The sequence below is a fragment of the Oryza sativa genome, chromosome 3, assembly GCF_034140825.1.
Source record: "Oryza sativa Japonica Group chromosome 3, ASM3414082v1".
Classification (NCBI taxonomy): domain Eukaryota; kingdom Viridiplantae; phylum Streptophyta; class Magnoliopsida; order Poales; family Poaceae; genus Oryza; species Oryza sativa.
Window position 1 is genome coordinate 25,991,044 of NC_089037.1, and position 25,748 is coordinate 26,016,791.

At 44.7% G+C, this 25,748-nt stretch overlaps 7 protein-coding genes across 7 annotated transcripts; 4 read left to right on the forward strand and 3 right to left on the reverse strand.

The window, feature by feature from the left end:
• Positions 1-671: 671 nt before the first annotated feature.
• On the forward strand, positions 672-4,393 carry LOC4333580 (dnaJ protein homolog). Its single transcript, XM_015775440.2, has 6 exons — positions 672-982; positions 2,534-2,696; positions 2,803-2,944; positions 3,025-3,301; positions 3,384-3,582; positions 3,666-4,393. Exons 1-6 carry the CDS (start codon positions 833-835, stop codon positions 3,986-3,988), a joined length of 1,254 nt encoding a protein of 417 aa, XP_015630926.1. The 5' UTR covers positions 672-832; the 3' UTR covers positions 3,989-4,393.
• A 48-nt stretch (positions 4,394-4,441) lies between these two features.
• LOC4333581 (umecyanin) lies at positions 4,442-5,326 on the reverse strand. The gene is made up of 2 exons (XM_015775441.3): positions 4,910-5,326; positions 4,442-4,792 (listed from the first exon to the last, which is right to left on the reverse strand). Exons 1-2 carry the CDS (start codon positions 5,124-5,126, stop codon positions 4,581-4,583), a joined length of 429 nt encoding a protein of 142 aa, XP_015630927.1. The 5' UTR covers positions 5,127-5,326; the 3' UTR covers positions 4,442-4,580.
• A 3,479-nt stretch (positions 5,327-8,805) lies between these two features.
• Positions 8,806-9,665, forward strand: LOC107277624 (RING-H2 finger protein ATL46). Its single transcript, XM_015774550.3, is given in 2 exon segments — positions 8,806-9,381; positions 9,384-9,665. Coding segments are annotated over 2 exon segments (516 nt in total). The 5' UTR covers positions 8,806-8,927; the 3' UTR covers positions 9,446-9,665.
• Positions 9,666-10,447: 782 nt separating this feature from the next.
• On the forward strand, positions 10,448-11,360 carry LOC136355740 (E3 ubiquitin-protein ligase EL5-like). The gene has a single exon (XM_066308630.1). The coding sequence runs from the start codon at positions 10,543-10,545 to the stop codon at positions 11,035-11,037; it is 495 nt and encodes a 164-aa protein (XP_066164727.1). The 5' UTR covers positions 10,448-10,542; the 3' UTR covers positions 11,038-11,360.
• A 1,494-nt stretch (positions 11,361-12,854) lies between these two features.
• Positions 12,855-14,100, reverse strand: LOC9266822 (uncharacterized). The gene has a single exon (XM_015774663.3). It carries the CDS (start codon positions 14,001-14,003, stop codon positions 13,029-13,031), a length of 975 nt encoding a protein of 324 aa, XP_015630149.1. The 5' UTR covers positions 14,004-14,100; the 3' UTR covers positions 12,855-13,028.
• A 1,821-nt stretch (positions 14,101-15,921) lies between these two features.
• Positions 15,922-19,589, forward strand: LOC4333582 (uncharacterized). Its single transcript, XM_015776306.3, has 9 exons — positions 15,922-16,200; positions 16,282-16,342; positions 16,463-16,595; positions 17,004-17,127; positions 17,582-17,638; positions 17,712-17,808; positions 18,115-18,322; positions 19,133-19,193; positions 19,289-19,589. Exons 1-9 carry the CDS (start codon positions 15,931-15,933, stop codon positions 19,340-19,342), a joined length of 1,065 nt encoding a protein of 354 aa, XP_015631792.1. The 5' UTR covers positions 15,922-15,930; the 3' UTR covers positions 19,343-19,589.
• A 1,421-nt stretch (positions 19,590-21,010) lies between these two features.
• On the reverse strand, positions 21,011-25,003 carry LOC4333583 (uncharacterized). Its single transcript, XM_015776305.3, has 4 exons — positions 24,123-25,003; positions 23,226-23,378; positions 22,457-23,137; positions 21,011-22,342 (listed from the first exon to the last, which is right to left on the reverse strand). Exons 1-4 carry the CDS (start codon positions 24,564-24,566, stop codon positions 21,266-21,268), a joined length of 2,355 nt encoding a protein of 784 aa, XP_015631791.1. The 5' UTR covers positions 24,567-25,003; the 3' UTR covers positions 21,011-21,265.
• Positions 25,004-25,748: the final 745 nt, after the last annotated feature.

Sequence of the window (25,748 nt, forward strand, 5' to 3'; positions counted from 1 at the left end):
TTAGATTCGTCTCGCAAATTAGTCCAAGATTATGGATGGGTTTTATTAATAGTCTACGTTTAATATTTATAATTAATTTTCAAACATCCGATGTGATAGGGACTTAAAAGTTTTAGTACTATCTAAACATGGCCTAAGACTCGTCGTTGCCATGGGACTTGGGCTAGCAGGCCTACAGATGGCATGCAACAAGCATGACCAGACCATGCAAGCCCACAGATGGTATGCAAGGAGCACCACTAGGCCAAGAGCCTATGTGTTCTAGCGAACAACAAACCCGCCGTGTTGTACCCGCTACCCAATTTCCATACAAAAAATGAAAGAAAAATACTCCGTGTCAGAAAAAGATCAACGAAAGGGGAACTTTTATAAGACGAACGACGAATAGAAATGTTTCGAATTTTTTAAGTAGTAGAGATAGAGATCGTAGGGATAGAGATAATTCTGACTTAAAGAAAAAGTGAAAATCCATACGCACCATCTCAACGGTAAAAAAACTCAATGATAAAGGAATCTGGCAACGGCGCACGGAACGGCACGTGCCTCAATGCCCGGGCCCAGCAACAAACAGCCCATCTCGAGCCCAGTCGAACACGAAATACGCGTTCGCTATACAGGTTACGTACTCTCTGCTCCCTACATTAGCACTGGCGCATCGACCTAACCAAACCCTCTTTCTCTCCTCCCACTCCGCTAGCTCCGGCCACCAACTTTGACCCGTCCTCCTCCTCCGCATCCCCCATCCCCTCCTCCCCGGCGGCGGCGGCGGCGCGGAGGCGGCGGCACGGGAGCGGCTAGTGGTTTCGTCGGCGGAGGCGGAGGCGGGGCCAAGATGTTCGGGCGCGCGCCGAAGAAGAGCGACAACACCAAGTACTACGAGATCCTGGGGGTCCCCAAGACCGCCTCCCAGGACGACCTCAAGAAGGCGTACCGCAAGGCCGCCATCAAGAACCACCCCGACAAGGGCGGCGACCCCGAGAAGGTCCGAGCCCGATCCCGATCCCCCACCCTCCTCCTCCGTTCTACCGGATCTCAGGGCCGCTTGCTCCCTTTCTCGATCCGACGCGATCTGGTTCGATCCCGTCCCGTCGCGGATGATGGATCGGGGGGCGGGCGGAACATCATCTCGTTTTGTTACTTTAGGCCTGGTAGGATTTGCAGTCTGCGGTTCATGTGGGGGGAATTTGGGCGGCGAGCGGGCGGGCGATCAAAGATTTGCTCGGTTTTACTTGTTGCTGAGGGGGTGGGTTAGTGTGAATTGTGAATTTGTGATGCGATCATGGCCATGATCTTGGGGGTTTGTGGGGGGAACAATAGACTGGATTCGTAACATCAAGTAGACTGTGCAGATTCTTCTGCTACAATAGAACCAATAGAGGAGACCACTGAAACAGCGATCCGTGCGATCTTTAAGTGCTTTCAGAATTCAGATGTTCGTTTTCCCAAGTTTTATGCGCTAGTTACTTCCCAAGAATTTTCCGCTGCGCTTGAGGTTTGCTGGATCATTTTTAATTTGCGTTGTGGTTATCTATCAAGATCATTAGCTAGCTGAAATGGACTTACAAAGTCTGTTTGTGTTCAGATAGTATTCATTTTCAGAGAACCATCTAGCTCATTGCTGGGTTGTAATCTTATACTGACACCGTAAGATATTTCATTGTTCTCATTCTGCCATACCTCAGCGAAGCATCTATAGCTGTGAAATGCCCCATTGAATCTAGCTCATTGCTGGGTTGTATTGTTATACTGACCCTGTAAGATATTTCGTTGTTCTCATTCTGCCTCAGCGAAGCATCTTTAGCTGTGAAATGCTCCATTGATTGCATCTTTAATTCTCGCATCGGATAACATCTTGAGTAACGGCTGTACTGGAATGTTTAAAACTGGTAGCATTAGGGCATTGTTCTTCAGGCAAAGTATCCTTTGGTGATCATAGGACTACTCATTCTAGCTGTGATTCAAATCCACTTGCTAATTAATTGTTTAGGAAAAGCGCTTGTTTGGGTAGTCCGGTAATGTGACTTTCAATTAAATGTTTCTATATGTTGGGAGTATTTTGTCTGTTTAAATCCTATTAGATTTTGCTCTGCCCCTTTATGTTTAGCACTGTATCTTACATGATGAAATATTGTTTTTAATTCTTATGCTCCTTATCATAATACTTCTGAGTTCGATACTTCCTCCGTTTCACAATGTAAGAGTTTCTAGCATTGCCCGCATTCATTTAGATGTTAATGAACCTAGACATGTGTATGTGTTTAGATTCATTAACATCTATATGAATGTGGGCAATGCTAGAAAGACTTACATTGTGAAACGGAGGGAGTATAAATTTTGTTACTGCATATTGGAGTCAACAAATGCTTATTGTCTTATTGAATGCGACATGGAATGGCGAATATAGCATATATCCATATAGTGATCACAACTATATTTCCTTTTGTTTACTGCTTTTTCAGTCATCCATGTATTCATAATCTGTAGAATGAAAGAGGCTAATTTTAGGCATATCTTTGTTTTAATTTTATCTCAGTTCAAGGAGCTTGCACAAGCTTATGAGGTATTGAGTGACCCGGAGAAACGTGAAATCTATGACCAATATGGTGAAGATGCCCTCAAGGAAGGAATGGGTGGAGGCGGATCCCATGTTGATCCATTTGACATCTTTTCATCATTCTTTGGACCTTCTTTTGGTGGTATTTTTTGAAGACAATACATTTTCCTGTGTGATTGTGTTGAACTCTGTTAATCTCTTGTTTTGTTGATGTAATGAAATTTCGTTTGTTTATGTTTTGAGCACAGGTGGTGGCAGCAGCAGGGGCAGAAGGCAAAGGAGGGGAGAGGATGTGATCCATCCGCTTAAGGTTTCTCTAGAAGATCTTTACAATGGTACTTCAAAGAAGCTCTCTCTTTCCCGCAATGTCCTCTGCGCCAAGTGCAAGGGGTAAGTCTGGTTTGCCCTAGCATAGTAAACTATGCATTTTCACAATCCTGCTCTTGAACATTACTCCCTGTTCATTTCAGCAAGGGTTCCAAGTCTGGTGCTTCCATGAGGTGCCCAGGTTGCCAGGGGTCTGGCATGAAAATCACCATCCGCCAGCTGGGGCCTTCCATGATACAGCAGATGCAGCAGCCTTGCAATGAGTGTAAGGGGACTGGAGAGAGCATTAATGAGAAGGATCGCTGCCCAGGCTGCAAGGGCGAGAAGGTTATTCAGGAGAAGAAGGTTCTGGAGGTTCACGTTGAGAAGGGGATGCAACACAATCAGAAGATCACTTTCCCTGGTGAAGCTGATGAGGCGGTATGATTGTTTCATCTATTAGGGTAGTTTCTATAGATTGACTCAATGACCAGAACTATATTGAAGAATGTTTTACTTGCAGCCTGATACCGTTACGGGAGACATTGTATTCGTCCTCCAGCAGAAGGACCACTCCAAGTTCAAAAGGAAGGGCGATGATCTCTTTTATGAGCACACCTTATCTCTGACTGAAGCACTTTGTGGTTTCCAATTTGTCCTGACACATCTGGACAACAGACAGCTGCTCATTAAGTCAAACCCCGGTGAAGTTGTTAAGCCTGGTAAGACCTTGTAGATGTTAAGAGCAATGTAGTATTTATGCAACTGTACTTGTCGGTAATCCTTGTCTCATATATTTGAGCAGACCAATTCAAGGCAATAAACGATGAGGGAATGCCAATGTACCAGAGGCCTTTCATGAAGGGGAAGCTCTACATTCATTTCACGGTGGAGTTCCCTGATTCCCTGGCGCCTGAACAATGCAAGGCTCTCGAGGCTGTGCTTCCACCGAAGCCTGCATCCCAGCTGACAGAAATGGAGATAGATGAATGCGAGGAGACCACGATGCACGATGTCAACAACATTGAGGAAGAGATGCGCAGGAAAGCCCAAGCTGCTCAGGAGGCGTATGATGAGGACGATGAGATGCCTGGAGGTGCCCAGAGAGTTCAGTGCGCGCAACAGTAAGCAGAGTATGTCATCTAGGAAACTCGTCATTGGTTCACAAATCAACGTCGTCGCAAAGGTTTGCCGTAAATTTTTGGACCCAAAGATGATTGTGCTCTGTTTCCCGTTGCGGCGAACATGAAGATAGTGAAGCTGATTTTACACCCCTTAAGCCGGGACTGTATCCCTTTTGTTTGCGACTTAAAAAATGCTACTCGTATCTAGTAATAGCTGGCTACGTTTTACTATGCTGTGAGACTCGTAGAGTTTTACCTCCTAAAAAGAAACTCGGTATGTTGTGAATGCTACAACTGACACTGCACCGTGTGCAGTGGCTCAACATTTTTTGTGGTCAGATGGCTATGCTTGCACCGTGAGACTCGTAGAGTTGTGCATCTAAATATGCATTTCTTCCTTTGCTGTTCATCCTTTGTTGTTTTCATGGTTTCTGTTATCTCACAGAGTACACATTGCTTTCTTGGAAATAGTTTGATACTGAATGGATAGCGAAATGGTTAATGGTTACGAACACCAATGATGATGATATGATGGATCAGAAACTGTGATATGGATCAATGAGAAACTGCAGAAGAAGCAAAGCGGAATGGTTCATCTAGGGCGCATTCTGGGAGGCGACGTACACCTTGACGCCGAGGGAGCAGTAGTTGCCGACGGTGCATATGAAGTAGCGGACGGCGGCGGAGCCGAGCGTGACGACGGCGGGGCCGTCGGTCCAGTCCCGGTAGGGGTCGTCGGCGGTGCAGTCGTCGAACTCCCGCCTCCCCACCTGCACCACGTTGTACATCCCCGTCTCGAACCTGAACACTGCACCACCCAGCAAAATGTAGTAGCAACACGTACTGTATTATCCATCCACCAGAATAATTGAATAAATACTGGTGATGATTGGACATTTTGGATGTGCGTATGTGGTGTGCTCACCGAGGTTGTCGCCGGCGACGAACGTCCGGTTGTCGGCCCAGGCTCTGTACAGGCCGGGCCTGGGAGGGATGGACCAGATGGAGCCCCCCACGACGTGGTCGGCGGCGAGGACGTGCGGCGGCGCGACGGCGGCGGCCACGAGGAGGAGGAGGAAGACGGCGAGGAGCGTCGTCGGTTGCTGCGGGTTCACGACGAGGCGGAGGCACGCCCCTTCCATGGCTGGCAACTTCACGTCGACGGCGGTAACTGCTCTGCAGACTGCAGTAAAAATGGCCCCGAGGAAACAATTATGGCGTCGAAACTGTCTCGTTTGGAGGAAATAAGGCCATGTTGTTTAGATGGGACTAAAACTTCTAAGTCTCTATCACATCGGATGTTTGATATTAATTATAAATATTAAATATAGACTATTAATAAAATCTATTTATAATCTTGAACTAATTCGCGAGACGAATCTATTGAATTAGCCTATGTGATGCTACAGTAAACATTCTCTAATTATGGATTAATTAGGCTTAAAAAATTGTCTCACAAATTAGCTTTTATTTATGTAATTAGTTTTGTAAGTAATCTATATTTAATACTCTAAATTAGTGTAGAATAAAGTTAAGTCCTTGGATTTAAAAACCACAAGTTACTCGAAACTGACTCGTTTGGAGTAGTAACTTTTTTTTTCTCCGAGGAAATTAATGACCACGCTCGCCATTTAGCAGTTGGTTTGGCGATGACAGTGCATACTAGAAGTTAGAACCGTCATGCTCTGTTCGATTGTGAGGGCCAAGGATAATCCAATATTATCCATGTGAAAACCCAAGACCGTCGATTTTGAGTGTGTATGTCGTCATTCCAATTAAGCTGCAACTTTATTTTGTTACTCCTCTCATTTTAATATACGACGCTGTTAACTTTTCAATATAAGATCACTTTTTTTATTTAAAAATTTTTGAATTGATTTATCAATGTTCTTTTAGCTAGACTTAATTTTATTTTTTTTATATTTACAAAAAGAATGAATAAGATAAATGGTCGAACGTTTATAAAAAAAATCAAAATCAACGGGTATTTAGGAACCTTGCGCCGTCACTTGATGGAAAAATTGGTGCTGTGCATCCAAATTGAGGAGTTTTGGCGAACCATTTTTTCCTCTTATTGATTGGCCACACATACATATTAGTCATTTTACACGTAGAATGGACATAGCTGAGAAAATAAAGCAAAGGAAAAAAGAAATCACACAGGAGTAGGAGGCGTAAAATATGCTGCAAATGTACTACAAGATATTCGGATCTGACAGGAAGTCGTTAAGGTGAGTGTTAACGATGGGTAGTACTGTACTAGTATCATTATGTAAGACGACAAGACATGGGTTCTTCTCGGGATGATTCGGATGAATGTCTTATGCGGTGCTGCTCACTGATGATTTGGATTGATGAGGTTGTTTTTATATAGGTTGGTTTGTTTAAGAAGTCTGTTTTTTAGGGTGAATGATTTTTACGGGAGAGAAAATGTTTTTACTTTGAAGTGGAAGATGAGATGGAAGGGAACGGCTTTTATGAAGAAGTGGGACAAGTACCTCTTTAAAATAGTAGAGATAATTTGTTATCCTACACTTCACTATATTTCAGTCGTTTGTTCCACTATCATTCCAATCAATACAATATCAAACAGAGAGCCATTAATTGGGTTAGGTTTCAAACTTGGTTGCCACAGTTTTAAGAAAGAAAACCCTCAAACTCGTGTCCCACTACTTTGACTGTGTTTTGACCCCATTTCACAATGACGAGAAGAGCCTTAGGGTGTGTTTGAGAAAGAGGGGATTGAGGAGATTAGGAAGATACGTAAAACGAGGTGAGCCATTAGCACATGATTAATTGAGTATTAATTATTTTAAACTTCAAAAATAGATTAATATGATTTTTTAAAGCAACTTTTCTATAGAAATTGTTTGCAAAAAACACACCGTTTAGTAGTTCGGGAAGCGTGCGCGCAGAAAACAAAACTATCTTTCTCTCTTTCTCCTGCGCTCGAACACAGGCTTAGGGTGTGTTTGAGAAGAAGGGGATTGAGGAGATTTGGAGATACGCAAAACGAGGTGAGCCATTAACTCATGATTAATTGAGTATTAACTATTTTAAATTTCAAAAATGGATTAATATGATTTTTTAAAGCAACTTTCATAATTAAATTTTTTTGCAAAAAAGACACCGTTTAGTAGTTTGAAAAGCGTGCGCGCGGAAACGAGACACAATCGCCTCTGTCCCCCAGAACAAACAGAGCCTTCGACGCGTGAAGTTCAGCTGCTCATCCAGAAAACTTTGCAATAATCAAGTCAATAATTAAAATGACTGGACTTGTAGACTTGGACGCGTTCTACAAACAAGACGATTACAAACTCAAAAGAAAACACAAAAAGAGGAAACAATGCAAAAATGTGCCCCCAAGCTTTTCCTCCAGTGGGGCCTCACGGTCTCACCTCACGGGATAGAGACCAACATTAATTAAGAAGCTAAACAAGCACTAACACATCATGATTAACATAACTAACCAGGATTAATTAAAGAGAAGCTTTTGTTTGTTTAAGCGTTGGCGTAACAGGCTTAGGTGCCCCTTCATATGGGGAAAATCCTAGAAATTTTATGGGATTTCAATTCTATAGAAAAAAATTTTGTATGAATGCCTTTGAACTAAAGGTCAATTCTATCCAGATTCTTGAAATTCCTATGAAATGGATAATCTTATAGAGATTTTGAGAAAATAAGAGCTCACAGCTCTTGAAAAATTTCATTTGAATCTATCTATCTCATCCGATTTTTGTGTTTTTTCTATAGTCTAATCAAACGGTCATTGCTGTCTTTTTTCTGTGTTTTGCAAGTTCTGTTTTATATTTCCATTCCTGTTGGAATCATGTGTTTTTCCGATTCATTCGTTTTTTTAAACCTTGCTATACACACGAAGAAATTCATACGAAGCTTGTACGAAAACTACCTTACGTACGTGACTTTGGTGACCACACCACTAAAAGCCTACCAAAGGCCACACCCCATTATCAATAAGCACACTGGATTCTTCTAGTAGGGGGAAAAAAAACAAATACCCATTCCAAAATAGACACATTCAGTATCATGCTGCTCGTTCGTAGCTTAGCTTGAGCAAAGGTGTAGAGAGCAAGGATAGAATAATCTCAATCAAACCTATGCCCATTTAGGCAGGACCGCAGGAGAAAATATCGATTGGACGTAGCCATCGCGGAGGTGGCCACTATACGCTCAGCTAAAACCACAATACGATATATATACTTGCTTGATATACTACCTATTCACTTCGATGTTGCAAAGGACAATGGTTAGTTGTGTAGTAGTCGATGGTACGTACTATGAGAATGAAATAATTTGATTTGCTCGTTTTGAGATTGGACACATACATGCTATGTATAAATTTTTCTCAGTATCATAAATTTGTAGCAAAATAAAAATATCATTTGGAAAATAGCGAAACCACGTCTGTATTGTTTATGTGCTTAATACTCGTAAGAGGATTACCGTGTATAGCCTGAAAAGGTAGGCTGCACGGCCCGTACCTTTTCTTCGTACATGCTTCGTAAAAGAAGTTTCGTACGTGTAGCCTTTTCCTTTTTTTTATTCGTGCGATTCAAACGAGACCTTATTTAGCTTCCCCATCCACGGCAACAAGGCTAGGCAGTGTCCAAAAAGAAAAAAAAAACATAAAAAAAACAAGGCTTTCCAAGAAAGATTCTGAGAAACCCCAACCCCAACCGCCCCCGCGCTTTCTCTCTCGCTCGTGGTCGCGTCGCGGGCAGCTGACTTGGCCAAGAAGAAGCTAGCCTATCACAACTCTTCTCGAGCTTATTAAGAAGGCGCTCGCCGCGAGTGCGCCACGCCCAGAAGCCTCTGCCTCGCCGCGACCGCGAACGCGGAGCGCGCGCCCCACACGGAGACGACGCGGCGGCCGCGGCGCGAACGCGCCCTGCAGGTTTGCTCGCGTACGCCGGTGTGGCGGGATGATGGACGTCATGGACACCGAGGAGGCGGTTCACCTCGTGGTCGTCGGGGTGGTGGCCGTGGGGGCGGTCGTCTTCCTCCTCGCCGCCGCCGCCTCGGGGGCGTGCGGTTGCGCCGCCGCGTTCCCGGCCGCCCGGTGGAGGAAGAGGGCGCAGGTGGGCGACGACGACGACGATGTCGAGAGCGCGCTCGGGGGCGCCACCACGGTCACGACGTACGAGCAGGCGGCGGCGGCGTCGTCGTCTTCGCCGGCGGCAGGGGCAGCGGCGGAGGGAGCGGACACGTGCGCGATCTGCTGTCAGGAATACTCCGGCGCCGACAAGGTGCGGCGGGTGGTGCGGTGCAGCCATTTCTTCCACGCGGGGTGCGTCGACGGTTGGCTCCGGGAGAAGCGGAATTGCCCGCTGTGCCGCGCCGTGCTGTCGTCGTTGCCGCCGCTTCCCAACCCTGGCTGCCGCCGCGGACGAGCCGCCCCGCCGTGTCCGCCGCCGCTGCCGCCACCGTTGTCGTCGGCTAATTACTTATCAGGATTTTGCAGATCTCATTTTGTTTTGGATTATTGAGGCCGGTAGAGGATTACGAGCTAGAGACAGAGTGAGCTGAACTTGGGCACGTCATTTCCCGGGTGAAATTATTGGCGTCAAAGTTTTCGATTTCTTCTCTACATTTTCTTTCCAATTGTAATGCTTTAATTTTGCATCAATCGTGTGAAATTTTCAATTCCCCAATATTTATTATTCCTACTGTCTCCTTAACACTGAAGTTGTCTCCAGGAATTGGGCGGCGTATTGGAAGAGAATATTCAGATTATTCAACATATTTATATAAATATTACTTAACAATGACTAATTATCTCTTGTCTACCGTCTCTTATCTCATACTTTCATCTCATTCAACATATTTATATAAATATTATTTATTTTGTTGTGACATGTTTTATCATTGAATAAACTTGCAGTATAACTTATATCTTAGCATATTTACACTAAGTTTTTTAATAAGATAAAACATCATTTCAAAAGCCAACGGTGTTATCTACTTGAAAAAGGAATGTAGTAATTGTTATCTAAAAAATTTAGCAACATCTAAAATATCAAATTAATTTCATTTAATTTAGCATTAATTATATTTTAATAGTATGTTTCTTCTGTGTTAAAAATACTACTATATTTTTCTATAAATTCAGTCAAACTTGTAAAAAAACACAAACAACTTATCGTAGGAAACAGTACAGATAATTAGCATAACTAAACCAAGATTAATTAAATAAAGCTTTTTGTTTAAGCGTTGCCGTAACAGGCTTGCCCACACGCACGTCGTACGGCAAACAAAGCTACTAGGCTAGGCAGAGGGGAAATTCACAACCCCCCCCCCCCCCCCCCACACCCCCACAACACACCCAACCCCAACCCTGTCGATCCCGCGGTTTCTCTCGCAACCTGACTTGGCTAAGAAGAAGCTTCTGCCTCTTCTCCACCTCCATCTACTTAGAGGCGGGAGCCGCGAGTGCGCGACGCCCAGAAGCTTCTGCGCCTCGCCGCGAACTCGCCCCCCGCCCACACGGAGACGCGCGCTGCCATCTCACGTACGTACGCCGGTGGCGGTTTGGCGCGGATGGACCCCGACGCGGCGCTTCGCGTGGAGCTCGTCGGGGTGGTGGCCGTGGGGGCGGTCGTCGTCGTGCTCGCCGCCGGCGCGTTCCCCGGCGGCCGGTGGAGGAAGAGGGCAGCGGCGCGGGTGGACGACGTGGAGCGCGCGCTCGGGGCCGCCACGCTCATGACGTACGAGCAGGCGGCGGCGGCGGCGGCCAAGAAGGCGTCGTCGTCGTCGCGGGCGGCGGCGGCGGCTGAGGAGCAAGGGGAGGACAGGTGCGCGTACTGCCAGTCGGAGTACGCCGGCGCCGACGAGGTGCGGGTGGTGCAGTGCGGCCACTTCTTCCACGCGGGATGCATCGACCGCTGGCTCCGCAAGCACCGGCGGTGCCCGCTGTGCCGCGGCGGGCTGTCGCCGTTGCCGCCGCTTCCCAAGCCTGGCTGCCGCCCAATGCCGCCGCGGACGAGCCGCCCCGCCGCTTCCTCCGCCACCGCCACCGCCTCCGCCGCCGGTTAATTTACTCATCAGGATTTGCAGAGCATTTATCGACGTAGGATTACCAGAGAGACAGAGAAGCTCAACTTTATTTCGCGGGTGAAATGGTGCAAAATTTTTCAATTACTTTGCTAGATTAATTTCCTTCCCAATTGTAATGCTTTAATTTGCATCAATCGTGTGAAGTTTTCCCCCATTTCTTCGATTGAATTACACCAGTATCCAATGCGAAATGCATCACAAATGTCTCCCTTAACAATGAAGTTGTCTAAAGGGATTGGGTGGAGTATTGGGAGAGAATATTCAGATTATTCCTCCATAAACAATGACTAATATGTTGTCTACCATCTCTTCTCACACGCGGTTACTTTGGCTACTTGTGAGCAATGTGGACACTGGACGGAGTCACAGTCTCGGGTGAACTCAATTGGAGTCGTTTCGACGAAAGTTACAGTTTAATTTCTCATGACTCTTTGAAAACCTTATGTAAGGGTGACTGCCGAGGTCTTTCCTTTGCATTGCCTGTTTCTTCGAGTTCATTTTTTTTAGGAGCCATTGACTAACTCAGTTCTTGGAAAAGAAACATTTCATATATGGTGAGGAAGCTCTACATCAGGTTAATTAGGTGTAATTGAACCTTGCAAAAGGTCACAAAAAAAAGTTTCTATGTTAATGTAGGTGTCAGTGTCACAATGTTGGCTCTTTCTCTGAGATTTTAATTAGTTACATGTCATAATCCACCCAGGAACCTCCTGATTTCAGTTTCTGATGCAGACATGTTCCAAATACTCTTGCAAAATCTAGGAAGATTCACTCCAAGTCTCGTAACAAGGCCCACTCAAGCGAGAGAAGCAGAGTTACAATTATCCATTAAATTCACGCCAAAAAAAGTATAATTATGAGATGTAAGAGTAAATATTTTATGGTATCATCTTTTCGTTTGTGCTTATGTTTATCAGCCAAAATTTAAATTTTCAACCTTAAATTTGTAGCTAATTTTGAGTTTTTTTTATCGAAGTTTATTTTCAGCCTTTGTTTTTAGATCGCTAAGAACATATATAAAAGTTTTATTCACAAATTATTTTTTATTTGCAAATATGCCGTTCCGCTTATTCCGAGAATAAGCGAAACGATGGCCCCGTTGGATCCTTGATTTTTAACACAAGTTGTAAAAAAAAAAGAAGCAAAATTCACAGCTTAAGAATCCTCATAGGCATGTTCAGCTTAGATGATAACTGAACATGGTTTTAACAATGGCATAAATGGAAGAAAAGACGAAACTACGGGACGGTGGTAGAAGCTCCAGAAAAGAGTTGAAATGGCTAAAACGACTTTCATTTGGGAATGGCAGGAGTAAATAAAAGGAAAGCATCTTCTAAGAAACCATGACAAAACGTATTTAAGACAACCTCTGAGGATCACTACTACGTATTAAACTTGGACAAGAACCAAAAAGCAGTTGACTTGTGAAGAATTACTAGTAGAGGTTTGATTGTTGAGGAATGAGGAGGCCATGCCAGTCTTCTCAGAAAGCGTCAACGTCTGTGGTAAGTTGGAGAGGGAGGGAGATGGAAAAGTGAGGTCATCAAAGAATTTATTTAATCTGTTTTACTAACAAATAGACACACTTTTGCTTTATGAATTGAATCAACATAAAAAAAAAAGAGATAACTTTGAGAAGTCCATTTCATTTCCTTGGTTCTCTGTACTCACAACCAGGCAATTCCCCTGGATGCAGTGGTGAAATTACTAGTACTCTACTACTAGTAGGCAATAACCGGTTGATGTGTTCAAGAGCCTGTTTTTGAAAGAAGGGAGCAATCAATTCAACCTCGAGGTGACAAAGCTCGATCTGGAGCCTCTGATTTGTTGCTTAATTTGGTTGGTGGAGATAGATTACACATGATAAATTACATAAAACAATCAAAAGAATTTCTCCTGATCCTGATGACATGACAAAAAAAAAATTGATTTTACATGCAGTGCTTGCAAGAATGAGCTCCGGTTCAGCTTCAGCTGCAGAGAGGGCATGGCACGAGTCCGTTCTCGTTGCATCCGGTACACGGCACGCGGCCGCCGGCGGCGGCGGCGGCGTCATAGAGCCTATGACTGCCGCTGCACGCGCCGCAGACGACGAACCAGGCGCCGCCGCAGACGGCGCACGCGGCGTCGCCCGCGCCGCGGCGTGGCGCGCGGCGGAGCACCGGGCGGAGGCGCGCCTGCTCGTGCAGGGTGACCACCTCGTTGGCGCCGCCCAGATACCGGCCGTCCACGAACAGCCGCGGCGGCACGGCGGCGTCGTCCAGGCCCACCAGAAGGGCGCGGAGCTCGTCCCGGTAGGGCGCGTGCATGGAGACGTCGCGCTCCAGGAAGGCGACGCGGAGGCCCTCCAGCAGGCGGCGCACGGTGGCGCAGTCCTCGAACGTCTTGCGCACGCCGCGGAGCGACGTGGTGTAGAGCACCACCGCGCGCTCGCCGCCCGGCGGGCACCGGGTCTCGAACCCTTCCAGCGGGTCCTCGTCGACGCCAAAGCCGACGCCGCCCGCCACGCCGCAGCCCTCCTCCTCATCCAACAAGAAGAAGCCGTCGTTGTCGTCGTCGTCGCGTCGCTTGGCCTCCTGGAGCGCGCGGGCGTAGGCGTCGACGGCGCCGCGGAAGGCGGCGAGGAGGTCCGGGTCGAACAGCGTGGCCGTGGCCGGGTCGGGCCGGCGGTAGTACGCCGCGGCCTCATCCTCCGCGGCGCCCAGGCTCACGCGCATCTTCTTCGCCTTCCGCGGGGCCACCTCCGGCGAGACATTCTCCTTGTCGTCGCCGCCGCCGCCGCCGCCGCCATCAGGCTGCTCCTCCTGGGACCGGCACGGCGCTTTCGGCGGCGGCGGCGGCGAGGGCTGTACGTCGGGTGCGGGGAGGAGCAACCCGGGCTGCACATTGACGGCATTGGGGAAGGATTGCAAGGTGCGGAGGATTCTTGATCTGAGCCCCCGCATCCTCCTCCTGATGCAAATGGAATGGGAATGGGGAATCGATCTTGCTAGAAGAGGAGGACATGTGGGTTGTGTGGTCGGTTTGGGTTAATTAAGCTGTGGGGCGCAGATGGCGAGGCGTTGCTAGTACTAGTGGTATTCTGTGGGTTGGCTTCCAACGGCTACTAGAGGGAGGGAAGGAAGGATTTGTCAGCGTGGACGGACGAGAAGATGTCCCACGCCCCGTCGCTTGTCGTTTTTTCGAAGGCAACGGCTACCGCCTAAATTCCGACCCTACGCCGGACCACAACTCCACGAGTACAAAGAAAATAGAAAAATGTTACTACTCCTGCAGGATGAACCGAGCAAGATGGCTCACTGCAACTTTCCCTGGCTGAATTTTACAGGGATTAATAAATCCTAAAAAAAACTTAGAGTTCAAAAGAGATCTCGTACGTTATATATATAACCTTGCAAAGGATTAAGAAATCCTAAAAAAATCTTAGAGTTCAAAGAGATCTCGTACATTATATGTATAACCTTGCAAAGTATGCATCACGATTTGAAGTGAAGTAGAACCTCTTCTTCTTTAGATTATTAGGTCATACCTAAAGCACTCGTGATCTCGAGCCTTCATGTTGGAACTGAGTACACATGATAGTGGGGACCGTGATCTCGCAAACCTTGCGCGACCTGCTCACTTCTAGAGGTATCGGTTGTCTCAGCGCGTTTTGGTTTCAGAGCAGTGAAACCACAACTCGGGGGGGGGGGGGGGGTTGACATGGTCATTGTCGCCGCCAAGGACTTCGACGAGATAGTCATTGCTCTCCACCACCATAGATCCAGCTAGCTCATGGCCAAATCCGCCACCGCTACTCACAAAGAAGGAGAAAGACAAGAGGCTAGTGGTTGGAGAGGAGGGTAGCAAGACGGTAGATGAGGAGGACGGGGAGAGGCGGAGATAGGCAGTGGAGCGGCACTGAGGTGGCAGAGTCGTTGGGGTCATCAGCAAAAAATAATCGGTGGAGAGGGAGAGAGAGTGGAGGAGGGAGAGTAAAAATAGAGTGGGAGAGCTTTACAGTCGGTCAACGTGGAGGCTATGGGTACATATATACTTCTTTTTTAACGTCTAATGTATAATCCATTATACCATGTCACTGACTTTGTTACCTGTCTACGATTTGCCACTGACTTTATCACGTTCTACAATATGCCACTCCATTTAGAAGTTAAGCAAAAATCGTGGCATATTGTATAACGTGGCAAAGTCAATGGCAAATCGTAGACGTGTGATAAAGTTCGTGGCATATAATAGATTCCCTCTCTAAGAAATATCATAAAGACGGGGACAAATAACAATTAGGGATTGAAACATAAATTACAATTTAAGAGTGGTCTTTTTTTAAATGTGTAGTGTGATTTTTTGTATGGTCGTCTGAACACGAATCTAATGGCACATAGAAATTAGGAGTAACTGTTGTTTAAAATTTTATCCTAACAAAAAATATATTTTTGAACGGAGAGTACTTACTTTTGTAGTCTAAACCAACCATATATTTCTGAGAAAATTGAAACCATACCATTATAATTTTACAAAATTTAAGATATGCCATTCTGACCCACATGTCATTGACTCATGTGGATCTTACATGTCATTGAGATACCGATGACATATCTCAAACTTTGTAAAAATTATAATGGCATGGTTATAATTTACCCAATATTTCTCTGCACGTTCTGCAAAAGAACTCAAAACTGTATTCTAAACATGCGAGACCGTATGCATTACAGTGTAGATATACATAGGATTAATTAGCATGGCAAAGGAACTAATACTGGTCGGTTAGTAGTGTGAGTCCAATCACAGAGAGCGTGCGCGCTTAACGGCTAAATGACAATCTTGCGAAGGGCCTAAAAATGGCGACGCCAAGGCGGCCCAACCATCTTCGAAATGCGGCCCATGACGAGCCCACCTCTCCTCTCGCCCTCCTCCTCCTCCTCCCGTCTCCTCCTCCTCCGCCTCCTCCTCTCCCGCCGCCGGAGCCCCGCCTCGCGCTCCCCTCCTCCTCCCCTCCGCCGCCGCCTCCCTCTCCTCGCTGCCTCCATGTCCTCCTCCTCCTCCACCGCCGCCACCAGAAACCCCGGCTCCGTCGTCGCCGACGCCGACGGCCTCGCCCGCAAGGTCGCCGCCATCCGCGCCGCCGGCCCCGCTAAGCTCCAGGCCAGCGCCGACGAACCCTCCTCCTCCTCCTCCATTTTTGTCAATATCTTGTGGACTGACTAGGGTTTGGAGTTGCCGCAGGTCATCGCGGACTTCGACGGCACGCTCACGCGGTACTGGTACGACGGCTCCCGCGGCCAGAGTATGGGTGCTCTTCGCTTCTACAGTCTCTAGTTTGATTCGCTTGATGAAATTCCAGTGGCTTTTGACATTTTTGTTTGGAGGGAGTTTGAGAGGTGTATGTGTGTTTATGTGGTGGTAGGCAGCCATGGGTTGCTGAGGCAGGGGAACGAGGAGTACGACGCCAAGAGGGAGGAGCTGTTCGAGCACTACCACCCCATCGAGATCTGCCCCGACATCCCGCTCCCCGAGAAGGCCAAGCTCATGGAAGAATGGTGAGGAAGTAGTTTAGTGAGTAGTGCTGCAAATTTCCACCCTATTATCCTTTGGTACACCGATCAGGTGGATTCTGTTGTGGTCAAGTTCTCAAGTCCCAGTTGGACATATTTGGGAATTTAGCATTTAAGTGATGACGAAGTGAGAGTGGTGCTGCATACAACATTTGATTTTGATGCTTATGCTTCTTCATATGTCAAGCTTAAATGTGTTGCATGGATTGCAATCGGAGTGGAAGCCTTTCTTTTTTTTTTTTTCAGATTTTGTGCAATCTTGATGCGCTTGTGATATTTCCATGCCATTCATCAGTTGTCCAGCAAATACCATGATTGAATGTTCAGTGTAGGCACATTGCCTGCAGATTATTCACGAAGTCTAATCAGTCCTGATGCCATTACTTGCTACAGGTGGGAGAAGACACATGCTCTCCTTATCGAAGGTGGACTTACATATGAAGCTATAAGGCAATCTGTGGCTGATGCTAAAATCACTTTTAGAGATGGAGTGGTGAAGCTCTTTGAGTTCTTGGAGGTTTGGTTTTCTTTTGCTGTTGCAGATTTGGGTTAAGTTCTAAAGTTTAAAGGGGGATGCAAATTGTGTTGTATACTCCTTTGGAACATGCACATAGTATTTTGGATTCACTATATTTGGTAAATAATCACTAAAAACAACGAGTACACTAATATATTATATTAATTGATGACAACAACGAAGCTTCTTCATATATACAAATATATTGAAACACGCACAAGTTTCTGTCTCTTACCCCTTTCTTTCATACCTACTCGCAATATCAATGATCTATTCTCAAATGTGAAGACAGCTGACAACCATCATGGGTGTTACTTTTGTAGTGTTTGTTTCTTTTGACTTTAAGCTAGTTCGACTGAACTTACCAGTTTGCAGCAGTTATTTGGGTACTTCTCATACACCAGCATATTTGAAGCAGAGGTAGTCTGATAAAACTTCTCAAATGTAATTTCAGGAGAGAGATATTCCAGTATTAGTATTTTCTGCTGGACTTGCAGACATAATTGAGGAGGTAAGTACTACAAAGTCCTCATATGATGAGATGAGCTTTGGTTGCAGACTGACACACCTGCTTTGTCTTCTAGGTCTTCCGGCAGAAACTCCACAGATCATTCAAGAACATTAAGGTTGTGTCCAACAGGATGGTCTTCAATGAAGAAGGTCGTCTTGTTTCATTTAAAGGTGATATTGTAATCATCATTTATTCATCCAATGAATTATCATTTGAAGTAATGCAGGATATATGCATTAAATGAATTCTCTACCTCCCTGAAGTTTGTTGCCTGGGGTATGGGATTGCTGTTACTTGACAATATTTGGCTCTTTTGATTGAGACATAATTTGACTGGCATATTCATGTCAATATGGATGGGTCAATCCCTTTTTTTCTATACCATCTTTTGCAATTGATGACTTAGGTTATTGATTGTTTGTCTACATCAAGTACTTAAAGACCTGTGCATTGAAACAAACTATGGTGTAATGTAGGAAAGACTATTCATGTTCTAAACAAAAATGAGCATGCCTTGGACATGGCAGCTCCAGTGCATGACAATTTGGGTGATCCAAATGGATATACTGATGACTATTCGTTGGTGAAGAAGAGGACCAATGTGCTTCTCCTTGGAGATCACATTGGCGACCTTGGAATGTCTGATGGTCTAAACTATGAAAACAGGATTGCTGTTGGATTTCTGTAAGTAGACTTCCTTATCATCTTGCTTTTTGCTTACCATTTTTAGATTTATCTTCTGCTGCATCTATAGCTTAGTTTATCCCCATGGATCTAGACTGTAGAGTACTGAATTTTTACTTTGATACTGTGGGCATCTTGGTGCCAGTGAAATTTGATTAGTTATTCCGATGCAATGAGCGAAGTTCTGAACAATCCATAGGTTGCATTGTTTCTGTTGAACATGCTTTTGGCCTAATATCTTTCAATTGTAAGCTCTCATTGGAAGTTCTGAGCAAATCCTGAGACTTGTCAACGCATGAGGAAATACCCAAACTTTAAGTTGAATTTTTCATTCCCAGTCATCTTTATTAGGCTTATTGTGTTGAATAAGTGCAATTAGATGCACCAAATTCATTACTTATGTGCAGGTGTCATTCTCTTCTAATTCAATTGCTGTACAAGATTAACTAAGCTAAGCTGTACAAGATAAACAAAGTATAGGTTTGGTCCGTAAGAACTCTCTCTAAAGAAAAAAAAAGTTTTTTTTTTGGTTTGAAACCAAAGTTGAGCAACCACAGAAAGTCCATGTTTGTGTTCTACTGGCTTTCCTTAATCAATGCAAAGCCAATGTTTTATCACATGCAACTCGCCCACTGTAAGTTTTTCTTCGAATTAGTGACATGCATAATTAACCAAAGATGGTAGTTCGCTGGTCAAACTGAATGCAAGTGGAAAAATTGCTAAAACCCTTTTAGGAACTTTGTTGTTTACCAGGCACAGTTGTTATTGCTGTACAAGTTTATGTATGAATTAACACAACTTGTTTCACAGGAACAACAACATCGAGAAATCTCTAAAAGATTACTCCGAGGCATTTGATATTGTCTACTTGGTGAGGCAGCTTTTGCATATCAGAATTATTGCTAGCCATATAATTCATTTTTCCATCCTTACATGTTCTACTTTTGATATATCAATTCAATGCAGAATGACGCGCCAATGGTGGGAGTTGTTGAGCTTGTATCTGAACTATGTCCTTAACCAAATGATGTTTTGCTGAGCTTAGAAGCCGCATCCGCCTCCCGCTCTTGCTGAAATCTGGGAATCCTATTCCCCACTTCACTAACCGGCTGGGTTTGTTCAATAAGAAGCAATTTTGTACAGGCTTGACATCAAGCAAGCCAAGCAGCCTTTTGAACCAATATCTCCTTAAGCCAATCCAAACTTGTATGAAGTCCAGAACACATTTGTGAAATGGAATTTCAAATTTGGTTTTGGTCCTCAGAAATTTCTCCCTATCACTTTTGACTTTTCGACCCACCATGATCTTGTTTCTCGTTAATTAAGTAAATCTTGTGGGTAAATCAAATGTAAGGTACGTAAGGTGATGAACTGAACCCATCAACTTCCTGACCTTACTGGACGGTAACGAGAAATCTTTATGCCAATAAAGGCATACAGTATCAACTAGGTGTGGCTATATATTATAGCGATTCAGTTATTCGGTGCGCCTTGTTCGTTCAGCTTTCGGTTTTGGTTAAGTCTACCTGAAAAAGGAAAAATAAAACATCAGATCACATAAAGCGACTGAAATTTATCATTTCATGGAAAAGATTTGTATATGTCTGCATGCCTTTATCGATATCATAATGTTACCTAATTCCAGGTCATGCCATTTGGTTGACTTGGGTATGCCGTGTTATCTTTTGGCACTAACTTTTATGTTTTTTTTTTCTTCTTGGGCTGTATGATTTGTTAGGTGATAGTGATCATCCAAGGAATCTCTCTCATGCCCCATGTTACATGACAAATGGCCGTAGTCGCCAAGGAAAAATGATGCCAACTCAATTCCGTCATAAACAAGATCACCAAGGACATTCAAACAAAGAAACTGAATAAAATGACCAAGAGAATATACAAAGAGTTGGGCTCCACAATGCGTGTCTAGGTGGTTACATCATACAAGAGTAAATCATATTCTGACCAAGTATGAACAGCTATTGCACTTAAGGACTTGTATCATTGGCTTCTCTCTTCTTTTTTTCTGTTTTAGTTACAGGTCATTAGTACAAATTTAGCTTCCATGGGAAAAAAGGGGCTATATTCTACTGACTTCTTGTCTTAACACTTGATGCCTAGAAAATCACTCCTGCCAGCATATGGAGGATCATAACATGTACCAATAACTGCAATTTTGGACCGCAAATTGTAGTGCAAGTTACTGAAAACAAATTTCTGTTTGGAAGGTGCAAACACCAGACTGCAGAAAAGCTCTAGATCTCTCTTGTACACACAAATACTGCTCCCTAGTTAAGGAGATCACATGTCAAACACGGAAAGGAAAATGGATATGGTGTGCTTTTCACCCACATTTGGCAGCATTTCATGTGTCGCATTCATTGAAAATGTACATTGGTTCTCATAATGGAAACCTCTTTATGAGCTTAAAAATGCTATAGCTTTGAACAACACTGCAGCACCAACAGACTACAATTATAAGTATCAGCAGCAGTCAAAATTTTGGCCAAGTCCTTTTCAGAAGCACCATCATAATTCAAAAGCCCCATGGGAATAAGTTCAGTTGTTAACTGAACCTCTGAAAACAAGTAGTGCCTCCACAAGAAGGATCAGAATTCTAACAACTTGATGCTCTGTTGGAAGCATATATACCATACGTATAAACAATAGCACAGAAACAGGTCCAAAACATAGCTAACACATGTGCATTACTCATTGATTAGTAACACAAGGTTCTTGATGGTTACAAATCCGGCACTTGAGAAAAATATGTAGGAGCAAACACCTATTTATACAAAATGCAGGCAGAAAGCTCCTAGGCCTGGACAAAAACCTATAGTAGTTAGTTCATATTAGGCAGGATACGAGCGCAAACATAAAGGACACAAAATCTCCAGCAAGTATGCATGCAGTGGACTGATGTCAGGACAGATCACCATCAGGAAGCTATACAACAGCAACAGCTGGTGCTAGCGCGATCTCCATTGCCGGTGGTGGCTCAGGCCATGAGAACTCAAAAGGGGCTTCGATGGTTAGAATTTGAGGGGCTGAGGTAATCTCCTTTGGGGATGATGCAGTGTAGTGGAACTCTATTTGAAGCCGGTGGTGCAATGGCGTCGACGCCATCAGGCCTTTCTTGATGTCAACCTGTAGTTCCCGGATTGGGATGGCTGCCAAGAAACTCTTGATATACTCCTTGCATGATTCCTTGCCCTTTGAAACCAGTATGTTCTCTTCAGTGCCATCTTCACTGTCCTGCTCAACCGAGGAGCTCCTTGAAGAATCCTTCAGCGGTCCACTTGAGTTAGGACTAGATGGTGCTTTCTCAGGTAGCTTATGAATCATGGTGTCGTTGTCAAACTTCAAAATGTAGGCTTGGTTGCACCCTTCGTAGAGCCTTTCTCCAAGGGTGTCAATTATGTAATACGCATCACGCTCAACCTTGAGCAGAAAAAAGTGGTCATTCCAGCTCACTATATATAGATTAGGGTTATCACTTGATGAGTACTCAGCTGCTTTGCTAATCTCAGCCCAGATGCTATCAAATGACATTGCTCCATCAAGGAAATCAAATCTGTGCATGTCATCGGCACCTTCAGGTTGGAAGAATCCAATAAAAGACTTGCTAGAAGAAACTGTGAGGGGGCGGATCTTGGCCTGAAGGACAGTTTCAAGATCAAAGTGCTTGTCAGGAAAACGCTCTCGGTACATCAGATTCTCACAAAGGTTTCTCCACTCTAATGATCCTTCACGGATTAAACTGTCAAATTGTGATTGTATAGGCATTATATCCTGGTTTGATTGGAACCAGTCCGCAATAACAGCCACAAGTGCTGTGCAAGCACTCTCCCCAGCAGCCCGCTCACTTCTCTGGTCTATTGATGCAAAGAAAACATGGGAAGAGAGCTTCAGATGGCCATCACGGCTAACTATCTCTTTCAATTCCCAATTCCCAACAACGAAGTTGTCATCACCAAATTCTGAAACCATACCATTAATGGACCCATCTTCACCCCTTGATCCCTGCAATTGAAAGATGTACAGTTAAGAACATGTATCACAGACACTCAAAACTAGTTCTATGATTTAGAAACAAGCCATTATTTAAAGATGCAGATGATGAATTGTAAAATTTACCTCTGAAACAGATCCATCAGAAGAGGTTAGCAGCCGTCGATCATAGTCAATATCATCACCTCCCTCTTCTCCATATGCTTTCTTCAACAGAGGTTCGCCTTTTGCCTTCAGTGATCGCAAACTCAACTTCCTCTTTCTCCAAGGAAGGATACTCCGTTTTACAGTTGGCAGCATGGTTTCCTCAACAGTTGATGATGGCTTTCCCTCTACATGGTAACCGGCATCAGATTTGCGGTGACTATAATAGATCCAGTCCTCATGCTCCCCATCAATCTTTGCATGAGCATAAACTAGGCCGCCGACATAGTTGACAGACTGCAGTGAGCCATAACTGAAGGACTTCCTGACAGTTGAATCCCCAACTTCATCTTGCTGTGCCCTGTCATCCAAATCGTCATCCAGAGACTCGATGTCACATGGATATTCAGCACCATCACTGTTAACATAGCATTTTTCTTCACTGCTTTCATCATCTTGGGATGTCTTCTTGGACCTTCGTGTCGACACCAGATCAGTGAGGATTTTCACCTTTCTCAGCCCGGCTCTGATAACTGAAACCTCATCTTTTCCTACTGGAGCAGAATCACCAGAGGATGGGGATAATGGAGCGGCCATAGCAGACCTTTGTGAAGCATCAGATGTTTCCTGAAAAGCCCTTAATTCCACCATACCCAGGGTGAGCTGCAAGAAAGAAAAGGTTTTGATTGTCAGACCAGATGGAATTCGAACACGAATTGTGAACTAAAGCTTGTTAGCACCACAAACTTACATGTAGCGAGGGAGCTGACTCAGCTGAACCATTTGGCACGGACAATGGGAGAATTATCTCAATATTCTCTTCGGCGGCGGATGCATAATCTGCTAGGTTAAGGGAAGCAGTTCCAAGAATTGATGGCTTGATCTTTGGTCCTCTGTTGGCAGCCTAAATCGAGAGAGAACAAATGAAAGTCACAGTCAGACTCGCTAGCAGAAGTAACTGAAAACAAACTCATCAGCAGAAATCGCTCAAGAAAAAAATGTGTAGAACAAAAAAAAATGCATACTATTAAATGACACGTTTCCGATGGCCTTGACAAGAACCATCTTGTCCACATTTGTTCACACCTTGTTCGCATTCTCATATAGGTACAAGGTTATTATCAAGAAGTTCTAACTGGTTCTTATTAACGAGAATATCTCAGTGCAGAGGTAAGAAATGTAAAATTTTCCATTATACAAAATATTTTGATTATTACGCGATTCATAGCCATCAACTACTATTATATTATATATCCATTCATTCTTCAGAACCAAAATGAAATCTTTTTCCCATGTAAGACGAATCTAAAACACACAAATCATATCAGCAAGGAGAAGCAAAAAAAAAAAAAAAGTAGCCAATACCCTATCCATAGACCAGACAAATTAAATTAAGTAAAATTGATAACATAGATAGGTAACAGTGCAATTTTTGGAGCACAATAATAGAGGGAAAAAAAGAAAACAACAAAAAAGAATTTCAACAAACAAATCTATTCTGAGAAAGTGAGACAAGAAAAAGACAAAAAGAAAAAAAAACTATGATGCCAAAAAAATCCACATAAATAATAATTATAGTCTTGTCTCTAAATTCATGTGAAGAACATAGACGGTCTACTACTAGTAGGAAGAAGAAGAAAATGCTCACAGTGAACACGGAGAAGGCGAGCTCCCATGGCTGGAACGCGGCGTGCTCCCGGTGCGACGCGGCAGCGAGCGTCACCGTGCTCTCGAACTCCTCCTCCCACGCAGCCACCACCACGCCCGCCGCGTCTCCGGCGCCCGCGGCGGCAGCGGCATCGTCGGCGGCGGTGGCGCAGGCAACCACCGCGGCCGCCTCCGCCTCCGCCTCCCGCGTGCGGTTGCGCCGCACCGCGGTGCGGCGCAGCGAGCTGAGGGGCGACGCCTTGGGCCCCTTCCACCTCACCTCCGCCGCAACCCTCGTCGGCGGCGCCTCTGCCTCCGCCGAAGCCGCGTGCTCCGCCGCCGCGGCGCATGGCTGCTGGAGCCCCTCCGCCCGCCGCACCACCAGCCGGACCCGGAACTTGCGCGCCGCCGGCGGGCGCGGCCACCGCATCATCCTCGCCACCATCGAACTAACTAAAAACTGGAGTAGCTCTCTCTGTCTCCCAAACTTTGACCAAAATTACTCGGAGAAAAAAACCCGTGGAATCCCAAACCTCCGCTCGCTCAAACAAGCCAAGAACCACCAAACCAATCGAAATGCCGAGCAAGAAAGAATCAATCCGGGATTCCGAACCCCAAATCGGACCCCCAAACCAAAACCCCAAGAAACCCCCTTTTTCCTCCTCCAAGAACCGAAGAATCGGTCAGGAACAGCTTCGAATTGGGGTGGTGGAGGCACAAGGTGAGATTTTGAGGGGACAAGCTTGGATTTTGACTCGGCGGAAGCGGAGGAGGGTAGAGGAAATTGGTTGGGGGAGGAGGAGGAGGTGGAGATGGTGGTGATGGTACACGAGGAGAGAGAGGTTGCAGGAGGTGGTAATAAATAGGGTGGGGAGGAACGTTGTTGGGGCAGGAGGGGGGGGGGGGGGTGTTGTTGTGACTGGCTTGCTTGGTTTCTTTCTCGCTTGTTTTTATTCTCCTCTTTTGCTTGCTTGTCGTTAGATTTGGGTGTGGGCCCCACTGCAGACTTTTTTCCTTTCTTTTCCTATGCTGTCTTTTTTTAATTATATTTTTCCATCCATTTCATTTTCCAGTTCTTTAAAGGCTGCGTACGAGAGCAGTTATAAACTAAAAACTATGGTTGTGTTTAGTTCACATCAAAATTGGAAGTTTGGTTAAAATTAGAATGATGTGACGGAAATGTTGGAAGTTTATGTTTATAGGAAAGTTTTGATGTGATGAAAAAGTTGAAAGTTTGAAGAATTATTTTGGAACTAAACACGGCCTATAAAGAGAAAAAAAAAGACCATCATTTTTCGTGCGTACGTTTTCCAAACGGTTAAACACTGTGATTTTTAATATTTTTTTAGAAAAGTTGTTTAAAAAAATAATATTAATTCATTTTTAAGTTTAAAATTATCAATACTTAATTTGTTACACACTAATAGTTAACCTCGTTTTGCATGTCTTCTCAATCTTCTCTATTTCTTTTCTTCTAAAAATGGAATATTCTCTTCAATAGAAAATACCGTTTTGATGCCTGATAAACTGAAAAAAAAGTTTTTGAGACTAGGTATACTACTTTCGATAGGATATCTCTGAGGAAGAAAAAAAACTTATTAATACAGCTACAGTATAGTTGTAATAT